General features: G+C 64.3%; 1 protein-coding gene across 1 annotated transcript in view; it reads left to right on the top strand.

Annotated features, from left to right (window-relative positions):
• LGR6 (leucine rich repeat containing G protein-coupled receptor 6) overlaps positions 1–13565 on the top strand; it is a 98361-nt gene that overhangs the window by 79011 nt on the left and 5785 nt on the right. The window contains exons 7-17 of the mRNA XM_082397385.1: positions 1013–1081; positions 3080–3151; positions 3312–3383; positions 4237–4305; positions 5244–5315; positions 6164–6229; positions 6753–6824; positions 7393–7464; positions 8688–8813; positions 9539–9699; positions 12959–13039. Of these exons, the coding sequence (XP_082253511.1) occupies positions 1013–1081; positions 3080–3151; positions 3312–3383; positions 4237–4305; positions 5244–5315; positions 6164–6229; positions 6753–6824; positions 7393–7464; positions 8688–8813; positions 9539–9699; positions 12959–13039 (932 nt within the window). The remainder of the gene's footprint in view (positions 1–1012; positions 1082–3079; positions 3152–3311; positions 3384–4236; positions 4306–5243; positions 5316–6163; positions 6230–6752; positions 6825–7392; positions 7465–8687; positions 8814–9538; positions 9700–12958; positions 13040–13565) is intronic.

Genomic DNA, 13565 nt, shown 5'->3' with positions numbered 1-13565 from the left:
AGCCGCATCGCCGTGACGGGCACAGTGCCTGGCACTGCTGTGACGAGCCTCCTTTTACAAATATCTGCACCCCGGGCGGCAGACTTTCCTGTGGGTTGAATTCCTGGAAGTGGAGTGACTCAGTGTGAACCTTCTCATTTGAAAAGACTCTTGTCAAATTTTGCCTAAAAGGTTGTGCACGTTTAAATTCCCACTGAGGGTTTGTTGGACCGCTGTTTCCCCATACCCTCGACAACCTGGGTTGCTATCACTTTTCAACATCATTTCCAATGTTTTCTTTCTCCCTCTCTCTCTCTGTCTTCCTTTCTTTGGTTGTGCCGGGTCTTAGTTGCGGCAGGCGGGCTCCTAAGTTGCGGCATGCACGTGGGATCTAGTTCCCTGACCAGGAATCGAACCCGGGCCCCCTGCGTTGGGAGTGCAGAGTCTTAACCACTGGACCACCAGGGAAGTCCCTCCAATGTTTTCTGATTATACACATGATATATGTTCACTGTTTAAAAAAAAGGGAGAAATGCAGAAAAGGGTGAGAGAAAATAAAGATTAGCTGTCACACCACCACCAGAAGGCAAGACATCCTGTCCATTTTTACAAAAGATGAGAGCAGAGGCCACAGATAGTCAAGATGGTCACCTGAGGAAGCTTCCAGAATCCCTCGTGCCGGTGACAAGTTGTCAAAAATTGCCCCCTTCTCCCCAGGCCCCCTCCCCAGCCACTGGTGTCTCCAAAGGCTTGAGATACTCTCCTCAGCCCGGGGGGCTGTTTGGAGAGAGTTGGTTCCACTATCCACCCCTAAGTGTCCCCTCAAAACAGGTCTGTGGCCGGGAAGGCCCCCGCCGAGGTCTGGGGGCAGCAATGGGAGAGGAACAGCCCAAAGTGTGTTCCGGACATTGGCCCTGGGCCCGGCAGGCTGGCAGACCCTCTCTCCAGCCAACCCAGAGCCAGCGTCCGTTTCCCGGAGCCTCTGACACGCCCTGGGGACTGCCCTCCAGCGACTGTCTTGCCTTCTTTCCAGAGACCTGAATTACAACCAGCTGCACGAGTTCCCCGTGGCCATCCGGACGCTGGGCCGCCTGCAGGAACTGTAAGCTCCTCTGTGGGGTTTGGGGTGTCCTCTGTGCCCAAGGGTCCCCCACACCCTCATCTCCTGAGGTCCCGACCTCCCAGGTCAGCAGTCACAGGCCTCGCTGCTGGGCTCCAAGCATCTCTGGGGCTGAGTCATCCGCGGAGCTGGGCCCTTCCAGCCTGGGGAGAGCAAGCCCCAGCCCCGCCTGTTAGGCTTGCCTGGCACCCCCCTGTCTTGGCTGGGTGTGTCCAGAGATGTAAGGGGACAAGAGCGGGGGGCTGGTCTGTGTCTTGGGGTCCCTCCTCAGTCCCCTGTCCTAGTGGGGCAGCGAGGAACTGGCTCTGCCCCACCCCCCGACGGACACTGCTCGTTTTATTCTAAAATGCATTTGCTCCTGCTAAATGCAAACCAGGGGTGAGACAGACACCAGCCGTCCCCTAGGGCCGCAGGCCTGTCGAGGATGCAGAGTACAGGGGCAGGACAGAGCAGCTCAGGGTTGGCATATAACTCCGACCCTAAATCACATAATCTTAGCTAAAACGGTCTGGGTGTCCAGAGAGCACAGAAAGAGCACTGTGGGCTAACATGTCTGAGACCAGCCTTAAAGGATGGATGGGGTTTAGGCGACAATGGGGGAGGAAGAACAGTGGAGATGAAGAGCCGATGGGACAGTGAGAAGGCAGAGGGACGCTGAGCCAGTGGGAAGACAGCCTTCGCAGAGGAGGGGCCACCGTGTAGCAGGACGGGATCTGCGTGGTGCTGAGTGGGACCAGTTAAGGCAGCGGAAGTTTATGACCAGAGCCCAAACCTCCAGGCAGCACTGAATCTGTTCTCACTGCCACCCGGGACCTTTAGCACCAACCCCACGCCACCCCCTCACCTGGTCCAGACGGCTGACAGTGTGAACGCCGGGGGAGCAGGAGGGGAGCTGGAGCAGCTGCAGGGGAGGGTCCGTGAGAAACGGCTGCAAGCCCTCCACTGCCAATGAATCACCAAGGCCCGCCTTTCCCCTGGAGCAGGGAAAGACAGGGAGAAGTTTCACTCGGTCTGTAGGGTGTGGAGGGAGCAGGGTGTGCAAAGGCCTGGGGGCAGGAAACGTAAGCTGGGGGAGAGAGCAGAGCCCTGGGGCAGCAGGAGCAGGAAGGCACACGTGTGGGGTGTGTCCGTCCACGTCTGTTGGGAGAAGCAGCTTGAGGACGGGCTCTGTCTCGTCAACTTCTGAATCCCTCGGAGCTGGGCTCAGCACCGGCCGCGAAGGGGGTGATCAGACACGTGTGACGAGCAAATTCACGCAGGAACACTGAACGAACAAAGCAGGCTGGGTGGGCCTTGGCTGGAGGTGAATTTCGTGAACGAGCGTGGAAGTGCTGAGGGGAGGGAGGAGGGGTCCCAGAGGCCAGGAAGACGCAGAAACCAGGGGTCTCTGGTGAAACAAGGGCGACAGGGGGGCTGCTCAGCGCGGATTGCGCTCTTCAGTCCAACACTTACTTGGAACTGTTCTCCCCGATAACCAGAGGCACTGTTCCCGGCTTCCGGAGCCTGGACGCCCGGTGGGGGCCTCGCCCCCCATTTCTCCTCCACGGTCACGGGCGTCCCCCCTGCGCCGCCCCCCCGCCCCCGGGGCTCGGCTCCTCAGTTCAGGGCCTTGAGGCCAAGCCTGGCTCCATCTGGGGACCACTTCTCCTCCGGGGGCCCCTGTTTTTCCGCTTCCTCCTCCCATGCACCCTCAGCTCCCTCCTGGGGATCTCCAGGGTTCTGCCCTCCTTGGGGTCTGGGCCCAGCCTGTTCCCCTGAGTGGCCCTCACAGTCCCCCCCCGGCCCAGGCTCACCCTCTCTCCTTCCCACGGGTCGTTGAGCAAAGAAGGAAAGTCACAGGCAGATGTGGAACCGGGGTCCCCAGGCTGATGTCCCTTTGGGCCCACGGCCTTCCTGCCTGGCTGTCGGAGAGCGTCCTGGGGTCCCCTGTCCCCGTCCACACGCTCTCCGCATCCTCCTGACGCCCGTGTCATCCCCCAGGGGTTTCCATAACAACAACATCAAGGCCATCCCCGAGAAGGCCTTCCTGGGGAACCCTCTGCTGCAGACGATGTGAGTCCTTGCTCCTGACGCATGTTGGGGGAGGACAGGGTTGGCAGGCAGAACTGGAGAGGGGCTCCCTGCGTGCTGGTCTCCACGGAGAGGGTAGAGCAGACACCTGCCTCGGTCCAGCCGGGAGGGCGAATGAAGGGCTTCGGTGTCTTTCCTGCAGACACTTCTATGACAACCCGATCCAGTTCGTGGGGAGGTCGGCGTTCCGGTACCTGCCCAGGCTGCACACCCTGTGAGTTGGTGCCTCCCCCTGCCCTCTGGCACCACCCCCCGCCCACCAATCCCGCCAAGTCAGGATCCTGCTCACATAGCTGAAGGAGCAACAACCTGGCAAGGTTCTGGTTCTCCGGGGCCCCCAGAGCCACACCCTGTGACTCTTGGACACCCAAAGGCATCCTCATCTCTCCCGCTCTTTCAATTCCCATCCCAAGTGCAACGTCTTCAGAAAACCTCCTGCAGGTGACGCTCCACACGCAGCAGCACAGGGACGCCCCTGAGTCTTTTGGGGTGCAAGCTCCACCTTCCTGTGCACCCCACTCTCACCCCTGAGGCTGGTGCCATCCGTATGTTTCATCGCTGGACCCCAGGCTCCCCTGCTCAGGCCCGAGCCCAGGGTCCTCCTCAGGGTCCGGCGGCACCCATCCTGCTGGGCTCCTGTCGCGTGCAGGCCCACGTGGTCCCCCGAGGTGGGGTGGCCATTGGGGGAAACCCCGGCAGGTGACACTTAGGGGAGACCCGCTTCCCGGCTCCAACGAGCAACCCCAGCAGACAAACACCTTTCCGGAAGCACTCAAGCCGTTGCCTTTCAAACGGGGCGAGTCCCACGGTCCCTGCCTGTGTTTCGTGCACACTGGGCCTGGGTGGCCGGGTGGCCAGGTGGCTGGGGGCCAGGTGACCGGCTCTGTCCGGCCAGGCTGGGTGGAGCTGACCTAGGAAATGGCAGCTTGGACCCTGCTAGACGTCCAGCCTCCAGCAGGGCCTGAGCAGCTGGGGTCACTGGAGGGAGGCCGGGGAAGGATGGTGTCCCCAGAAGATGGGGTCCCTGAGGGCTGACCCCCCTTCAGCACCTGGTGCTCTATCTTCAGATCTCTGAATGGTGCCATGGACATCCAGGGGTTCCCAGATCTCAAAGGCACCACCAGTCTGGAGATCCTGTGAGTGGACGCTGGCCCCCCAATCCCCCGTCGCCCCCCGTCGCCCCCAGACTCTGGTCCCCGTCGTCTGGCCTTCTGCTGTGGCTTCTAGCCGGGCCCAGAGGCTGCCCGGCTCGGCCCCGGGGCCCATGGCCGCTCCCACCGGGCTGGCAGGTGGTTCAGGGGAGGGGCTGCTCTTCCCCGCTTTCCCAGCCTGGGGTTTCTCAGAGATCCTAACCACAAGCCGAGGTGCACGGAGGACCCGGAGCGGCCGGAGGGCTGTGACTCCCACCTCCTGTGCCTCCTGGTTTCCACTGTGTCCTGGGGGGGAGGGGTCAGAGCATAGCAGGCCCTCGATTCACTGTAAGAGAGTGAGCAGAAGAGTCACGCGAACACCCAGAGCTGGAAAATTCTCCACGAGGGAAGTAGTAGTTCCCCGAGGATGACCTTGGCCTCACGTCCTCCCCGGAGCACCCTGTCCCAAGCCCGGCCGCTCTGCAACCTGCTCGCAGCCCACTGCCCCCGCCCCGGGTGCCCTGGCATCCTCCCTGCCCCAGGCACGGGGCACGGGCTCTGGGCTTGGTTCCCAGGGCCCCACTGGGGCTGGAGTTTCCATCCACGGCCTGCGCATGGCCCCCCTCTCCTACAAGGAGCAGAAAAGGGTCCGGCCCCTGTGTTGCTGGTGACACCAGGAGACGGGGGCGGGGGGGGACACAAAGGGGAGGGCGGGAGGGTCTGGCTGCAGGACCGCCTGCCAGGCGGTGCCCGGCCGTGCCCCTCTGTCCACCCCAACCCACCTCCTCCTCTCTCTCCCTGCAGCCCCCCGCCCCGTGCCCCCCACTTCTCTTTTGTCAGCTCTGTGCTCCCTCGTCAGCGTCAGGCCAGAGGGGAGGCGGGGGGAGGGGGCTGGGGACGGCAGGGCCTGGGTCGGTGCCAGCCCCGCTCCGTTCTCCCCGCAGGACCCTGACCCGTGCGGGCCTCCGGCGGCTCCCCCCGGGGATGTGCCAGCAGCTGCCCAGGCTCCGTGTCCTGTGAGTGCCTCCCGCGCCCTCCCGCCTGGCAAGGCCCCTCTGGCCTCCGTCCCCTGGTCACTCTCTTCCTGGAGAGAGGCAGCCTGGGCTGAGACCTGCCTGAGGGGGAGTGGGCTGCCCTCTCCCGTTTGGGGAAAAGCCTCGGTCTTCTTCGAAGTCAGACGCGGGGCTGAGGCTGAGCTCTGCCACTTCCCGCCGGTGAACCCCGCCTCCCCCTTTGTGTCTCTGAGCTCGGGTTTCTCATCTGCAAAACGTGGGTGCATTTAGGAGGGTTGGAAGCGCCCGGCACGTCATAGGTCCCCCCAGAGTGGCTCTAATAGGTTACCCGAGTCTATACAGGGACCATGGAGGAGCTTAAGTGTCCTATGGGGAGCAGGGAGTTTCCTGTCCCCTGAGTCTCACTCGGGTCTGAGGTGCTCACCATGGACCACAGCCTCTGGCTCAAGATGTGCACAGCCAGCCCTGGACGGGTGTCCAGCCTGCCACCGACAGGCTGTGTGTCCGTGGGCAGGTCCTGTCCCCTTTGTGTGCCTCAGTCGGATGAGGGGTTGGGCCGGGGGATCCCTAGGGGCGTCGGCTCCATACTGTGACAGTGGTACCGCCTGGGTAGCCTGGGCCAGCTGGCTCGTCCCAGTGTAGCCCTGTCGTGCCCCTCTCACCTCCTGCTCCCTGACCCCGGGGCCCTCCCAGGGTCCCCTGGGCCTTCATATGGATGAGGAAGCCCCACCCGGGCCCTGCAGAGAGGAGAGGCCCAGCGGGGGGCTGGAGGGAAGTGCCCGGGGTGACGAGGTCCATAGCCGTGTCCCTGAGGCCCAGCTCCCCTAACCGGCCCGTGCCCCTCTCCCCAGGGAGCTGTCTCACAACCAGATCGAGGGGCTGCCCAGCCTGCACGCCTGTCAGAAGCTGGAGGAAATGTGAGTCTGGGGCACTGGGCCTGAGGGCAGGGCCAGCCAGCACTCTGACCTTCCCCTCCCTGGGCTTGCTGACCCTGAGGTCAGGGCTGGGGGCGTGAGGGCTGTCCTGGTGCCTTGACACTGAAGGAAGGAGGGTCTGTACCTTTGCCGAGGCCCAGGGTCCGCCTCCCACTCAGAAGCCCGTCCGCTGAGCTCTGCCTCCCAGCTTGGGCCCGTCTGGGGCCGCCAGGGGCTGGGCAGCATTCTGCTGCTGGACTAGGGTCTGGAGGGCCCGAGGAGTGAGGCCAGCTGGGCTGGGAGCCAGGCCCGGTGGGAACCCTGGAAGCTCACTCCCTTCGGGGCCACAGGGACAGCTTTGTAGCTTTGTCTCCTGACCCACTTACCCAAGGCAACCACATCCCCCATGCTCCCTTTAATTCTGGTGATTCTGCAGGCTGGGTCCTTTCTTCCTCCCAGTGGGTGGGGTCGGGGTGGGGGCAGTGTCTGGGCCTCTGGGCTCATCCAGCCTCTCTCGCTGCCCTAGTGGCCTCCAGCACAACCGCATCTGGGAAATCAGAGCTGACACCTTCCGCCAGCTCACCTCCCTGCAGGCCCTGTGAGTACCCAGGGTGGGGGGGCCCTCCCTGCACGCCTGCGCCCCGTGGGGACCCCCAGCACCCGGGGGGCCCTCCCTGCACGTCTGTACCCCGTGAGGAACCCCAGCACCCAGGGGGCCCTCCCTACATGCCTGCACCCCGTGGGGACCCCCAGCACCTGGGGAGGACCCTCCCAGCACACCTGCACCCCGTGAGGACCCCCAGCACCCGGGGGGCCCTCCCTACACTCCTGCACCCCGTGAGGACCCCCAGCACCCGGGGGGCCCTCCCTGCACGTCTGTACCCCGTGAGGAACCCCAGCACCCGGGGGGCCCTCCCTGCACGTCTGTACCCCGTGAGGAACCCCAGCACCCGGGGAGGACCCTCCCTGCACACCTGCACCCCGTGAGAACACCCAGCACCTGGGGGGCCCTCCCTGCACGTCTGTACCCCGTGAGGACACCCAGCACCTGGGGGGGCAGCCTCCCTGCATGCCCACACCATGGCACAGGTGTTGGTGACCCAGGGGTAAGAACGACGGGCCCTCCATGTGTCACTGTCCCCTCCTGTCACGTCCTCTTCCCGTAGGGACCTGAGCTGGAACGCCATCCAGTCCATCCACCCCGAGGCCTTCGTGACCCTGCGCTCCCTGGTCAAGCTGTGAGTGTCCACTGCCCTCTCCTCCTGGGTGCTGGAGCACCGTGGGCCTGTGGGCGGCCCAGCGGGGGCAGGAGGGCCCGGCCTGGGGTGGGACACGCGTGGGTGTCGGCCACACATGCTGGGGACGTGGCTCCAGGCTCGGCGGCACTCCCAGCCCCCTGGACAGACGTGGGGCCTGACGAGCAGGCGCCACCCCTGCGAGCTCTGCAGCGCTGCGCGCAGCCTCAGCCCCGGGTAGCCGGGTCCCTAAGTCACCGGATGTGGACAGGGAGCGTGTGGGGCCGCTGCAGGCCCGGCGTCAGCGCCGGGAGGGGCCTGGGGGGCCGCCGCGCACCGCGGAGCACGTTCTCCGCTGCGTCCCGAAGGCGCGTCTACCGGAGACCAAGCAGCCCTGCCCCTCCCCTCTTAGGTGCTCCCTGGCCTGCGGGGGGTGGGTGCTCACTCAAGGGGCCGGGACCCCGGCGCTCACAGCCCTGCTCTCTGGGCTCCAGGCCACACTCTCACCTCTGCTTCCCGCCCGTTCGCTCTGCGCCCGCCACATCGGTCGGATGGGTATTTTTATCCCTTTGAAAGATGAGGCCACTGAGGCTCGGGCAGGCCTGCGACACGCCTCGGCTTCACGGGGAGCTGGCGACGGGGCCCGGTTCCCTGACGTCCAGCCCGGGCCGTTTCCACGCCGCCGGCCTGTGGCCGCGCTGTCTGGTTTGGAGGCCTGGCTTCTTCTGATATTTCTCCAGGGGGGCCATGCACATCTTCACCTCTGGCTGCTAAGCTGGCCCTGAAACAGAACGGGTGACCGAACCCCTGCGTGTGGCCCGACGGCCGCGCTGTTCAGTCCCAGCTCTGGCCTCCGCGTCCTCAGAAGAGCAGGGGGCCGGGGGCCGGCACAGCAGGCGGATGCCCTGGTGGGGCGGACAGGGCCTCCGGTGGGACTCAGACGGGGCCCGGCAGCTGTGGCTGAGCGGCTGTGTGACCCAGGAGCTGGGACGGCGTGGCGTCACCTCCAACAGCCCCGTGCAGTCGGCCCCCGCGGTCCCACGAGCGGGGACGACGGAGCCCTGGTGGCCCTGCCGCCTCTACCCGGCATCCGCGCTCCTTCCTGCCGAGCCTTCCTTCCCTCCTCTCCTCTGGCTCCCATCCCGGGCACGCTGGCCACGCCTTCAGCACAGGCTGCCTCCAGCCACCCCCCGACTGCCAGTGACCCTGGCCATCCGCTGTCCTAGGGACCTGACGGACAACCAGCTGACCACGCTGCCCCTGGCCGGGCTTGGGGGCCTGGTGCATCTGAAGCTCAAAGGGAACTGGGCTCTGTCCCAGGCCTTCCCCAAGGACAGCTTCCCCAAACTGAGGTGAGGCTTCCCGTCCCCACACCTACAGAGGTCTGCCTCAGGGCAGTGGCCGGGCCGGGAGGGACAGGAGGAAGCCCAGGGCCTCACCCCGAGAAAAGCCTGGAGGCCCAGAGTTTGGCCAAGCCTGAGTGGGGAGGGCCCCTTCCCCCCCAATCCCCGTGTAGCATTTCCCTCTCCCAATCCCAGCCCTGGGGGACCCCGGCGAGGACAGAAGTGAGATGGTGGGAAGGCCCCCTGCCTGCTTGGGCAGCTTCCACGCCTGGACTCAGGGCCGAGCCCAGGGTGCTGATGAGTAGAAAACAGCCGCTCAGCCCTGGCTGGTGCCGAGGACCCCAGGCCTCCTTCGGCCCGTGTGGCCCACGCTCTGTCTGCTGCAAAGCAATGGGGGTCCGGCCTCACCCGCAGGGCGCCGACCCAGTTCTGACGTGCCCAGAGGCACGGGGCGCAGGCCTCACGGAGGGCGAGGGTGAAGGGCGCCAGGAGAACCCGGTGTCCTCGCGAGGGGAAGAGGAAGGCCGCCCGGAGGGGCAGAGCTCCCAGGCTGCGTGGCCCGGCTGCTGCCCGTCGGAGCCTGGCTCGGGCCTCTGGATGAGGGAGGAGGGGGCTGGACGGCGCTCAGAGCCCTCAGGGAGAAGCCTGGGGGGCCGCCAGCGGGGCGCTCGGGGGCGGGGGCGGGCTGCCGGGCCCCCCGCCGCGGCTCAGCTGCCGTCTCCCCCGCCCCCCAGGACCCTGGAGGTGCCCTACGCCTATCAGTGCTGTTCCTACGGCGTCTGCGCCCGCTTCTTCCAGGCCTTGGGCCGACGCGCGCCCCACGGCCCTCACCCTGACGACCGGGACGCTCCCAAAACGCCCCTGGGCCTCCTTGCCGGCCCAGCCGAGAGCCGCTGTGAGTGACCCCGGGGGGCCGTGGGGGGGACGTGAGGGAGGAGGCGCAGGACCCCGAGGGGGGCCGGCAGGGGCTGCCCCTGTTCACGCCTGTCCCCCAGGCCCGGGAGACGAGGGCGGCGCTGGGCTTGACGGCAGGCACGCCTCCCGCCTGCCGAGCCCTCCGTGGCCCCCAGGGCGCTCCCCAGGCCGTGGCTCACGTGGCAGCCCTGTCCTGGTGGGCCTCGTGGGCCGCAGCGCCTCCACGGCGCCCCCCGCCCCGCCACGCGAGCCCCGCGGCGGGCGCTCTCAGAGCAGACAGCGTTCTCCAATCAGCCCGAGCCAGGCGGGGTCAGGCGAAGTCAATTAAGTTAAACCTGCTTCTGGAAAAGAGTCCTCTCACGCTGTGTCTCAGAGCCGAAAGGAGCAGCTGGGGGTCACTGCTGCCCCCGCCGTCTGCCCCACTGTCTCACCAGGGACTTCAGAGGCCCTGGTACCCGGGGGCCTCTCGGGGAGGCCAGAGGGGAACACCTACGGGCTGGGGTCTCTGATGAAGGGCAGAGAGAAGGTCTCCGTGGCCTGCCCCTGTTGCAGAGCACGAGCAGAGTCGGGAGGGAGGGGAAAGGGCCCCGACTCTGGGGTTTCCCTTCAGCCTCTAAGTCCCTCTTCACAATGTGTCAGTGCAGAAGCTAAACAGGAAGATCCGATCTAAACGCGTAAGAACATTCACGCCAGTGTAGACGGACCCAGCTTCTAACTCCAGCAGGCCACTCACGGGTTGGGTCACCGTGGACAAGGCCTTGCGGAGCCTCCGTTTCTTATCCGTAAACCGGGAGCGGCGTTCGCGCCCCTCAGGCCGTCGGGAGCGTTGAAGATCCCACAGACAGAAGCGTGTGCCCTCCGTCCACGGTGGCTGCTCAGGGAGGGGCCTCTGGCTGGACACGCAGGAGTGTAGCTGGGAGCCCAGGAGGCGCCGTGGGCGGGCGAAGGGGACTGGAGCCCTCCCGGGAGAGTGTGAGGCCCGGCAGGGGCAGCAGCTTCCCCGGGGCGGTCTGGGTGTCTGCCGTCCACTCCGCAGGGATGGAAGGAGGAGTGGAAACCTTCCTTCCTGAAAGTGAAACTCCACCAGGCCGGAGTCTGGGAGAACCACAGGGCATCGGGATGGTGGGCGGCCATTGCCATAACGGCACCAGGGCAGGGCCCCACTTCCTGAGGAGCTGCTGAGCCTAGGAGGGGGCCAGGGCCGCGGCTACAGCCGTATCCCGCTTCCCCCTCGGTGAAGAGCGGTCCTTAGCACTTTGGCCGTGACCTTACAGCCTCAGACGGAGTCCACGGGCCCCAGCTCTTGCCTCTCATCCGGGCATTTTGATTTCCAAGCACTGCTGAGCTCCGTTCTGCGGAGCAGGAAAGGTGGCGAGGGATGGAATGCTAGGCTGTGGGCACAGCCCGGCCCCCTGCCCACCCAACAGCGCCCTGGCCATGGGCAGCTCCACAGGGCCTCCCTGCCTCCAGGGAAAGCTCCCACCTGAACTGTTTACCCTTTAAGTGGGAGGAAGGCTCCGCACGGGAAGCAGACACGTGAGCTGAAGGCGGGGACAAGTGTGACAAGCGGTCGCTTGCCTGGGCCTGGCCTGTACGCGGTGAAGAGCCCACTGGCCCGGCTCCCTAACCTTCCAGGAGAGGCAGTTTCCCCCGCCTACCCCACCCCAACTCCAGAAACTTTCCAGGAACTCCCTGGCGGTCCAGTGGTTCGGACTCGACGCTCTCACTGCCAGGGGCCCGGGTTCAATCCGTGGTCGGGGAACTGAGATCCCACAAGCCTCGAGGGGGATCTCCCAATGATGAGTTATCGCTGCAAGAGAGAGTTTTGTCTTTATAAACTATAAACTGGTTTAGTTATCATTTATCATTTCAATATTCTCAAAGAACTTATGGCCCCTGAGATGTCCACCCCCCTGGAGACTGCAGGCCCTGGTTTAAGAAACAGCACAAGAGCGAATAAGGAAAATAATGCCATTTGATTCAGACACGTTTGGGGTTTCTTTAACAAGGGATTTGCCTTTCTAATCCTATTTTCTCAGACTAACAGGATGGCAGAGCCTAGACTTAGAATTGGAAGGATGGTTAAAGATGATCTAGTCTCTCTGCTAACGCAGCAGAGAAGCGCCCTTCTCACACTGGAGACTTTCTGCTCCAGTCTCTCTCTCCAGTTACGCACACCGCGTGCATCTGTAGAGCTCCCCCGACCGCCTCCCCGTCCCCCCACCTTGGCTCTGCGGCCCAGCCAGGCTCGGTCTGAGTTCCGCTCTGTCGCTCACTGGCTGTGAGACCCAAGGCAAGGTCTTCGCTTCAAGGAGCCGTTCCCTCACCTGTCCGATGATGCCCGGGGCTGCCTGCCTCCTGCAGCTGTGCGGAGGGTCAGTGAGCTGGTGGGGATGAGGACTCAGCAGGCGCAGGGCCTGGAGGATGAGAGCTGGGGGAGCCCCAGCCCTGGCGCCAGGTGGCCGCCTCATGGGTGCAGCGTACGTGGCCACGGCTCCTCGAGAGCAGGGCCGCGTCTCGTCCGCCCCACGTGCCCCCCACCTGTGCCCAACGCCCAGCACAGGGTACTGCGCTCAGCACATGCGACCTCTTTGTTGGACACTCTGATGGTGGGAGCTTGTTTGTGTAGGAAGAACCAGAACTTCTCCCTCTGGATCATGATTTGCCTCCTTCTGTGACCCGTGTGTGGATGTTGTTCTGCCGTCCGGGACCATCAGCACGTCGGGGTGTAATGATGCCTGCGGGCCGGCAGCCCTTTGAGGACGGCATTCCTCCCCTCACCCTGCCTTTCCCGAGTCCAGCACCCCCAGCGGCTCGGCCGTCGTCACCGTCCCCGGTCCACCTCCTCCGAGCGCGTCCCGCTCGCTGCTCTGTCCGTTGCAGTGTGCAGGGCTCCCGGCTGGACACGGAGTCAGAGCGGTGGGCTGGCCCGTGTGGAGGGCCCCCACCAGCAGGGCAGCCTCCCCTGACTCTGCGCAGCTGCCTGGGAGGACATGGGGGCACTCGGTGTCTGAGTTATAGGAAGAGCAGGTCTTAGGTGTAAAGGGCCACAGGCGGATAATAGGGAGCTGACCAGAGGTTTGCCCCCGAGGGTAGAAACATTTGTGCAGGGCCGCTGGGAGGCCCCGTGCCCAGCAGGTGAATCGGGACAACATCTCAGAAGGGTGGGGTTTTGGAGAAAGGTGGGGCTTGACCCACACCAAGACCAGGGTCTGAGCCAGTTTCTGGTCTCCCCTCAGATGATGTGGACCCGGACGAGCTCCAGCTGGAGATGGAGGACCCCAGGCCACACCCCACTGTCCAGTGCAGCCCTGTTCCAGGTGAGAGGGGTGCCTCGGGTGGGGGAGGGCAGGGACTGGGGAAGGAGCGTTACGGAAAGTGGGGTCCAGCTGCTCGCCTTTTGAAAGCCAATACTCGAGAGACAAGGTCGGTGGAAAGGAAAGTTTGCTTTACTTTGGAGGCTGGCAACCTGGGAGGGGGAGGGTGGACTCATGTCCAAAGGCCGACTCCCCCCACCAGAAATCAATGGGCAAGAGCTTTTATGGGGGCGTTTCAGGGATGTATAGGCGGAGGGGGCTACATGCAGAAACAGCAGAGTCAGCTCTGACGGGCATCTTGAAACTGGTCACTGGTGGTCTCATCAGCGTCATCTTGATTGTTTTAAGTACAGTTAGTCTTCAGTTCCAGGGTCGGTTTGTTTCCATTTCTTCAGGCCAGTTCTCAGAATTGTGACAGCGTATGTCATGGCTACAATCTGTTCATCATGTAGTTAACTTCTTCCAGCTGGCGGGGGCGGGTTTCAGTATCTATAAAACAGCTCAAAGGACATGGCTCAGAATATTATCT

This window comes from Balaenoptera borealis (genome assembly GCF_965194805.1).
Source record: "Balaenoptera borealis genome assembly, chromosome: 1".
NCBI classification, from domain to species: Eukaryota; Metazoa; Chordata; class Mammalia; order Artiodactyla; family Balaenopteridae; genus Balaenoptera; species Balaenoptera borealis.
This window is presented reverse-complemented; position numbering and strand designations above follow the sequence as displayed.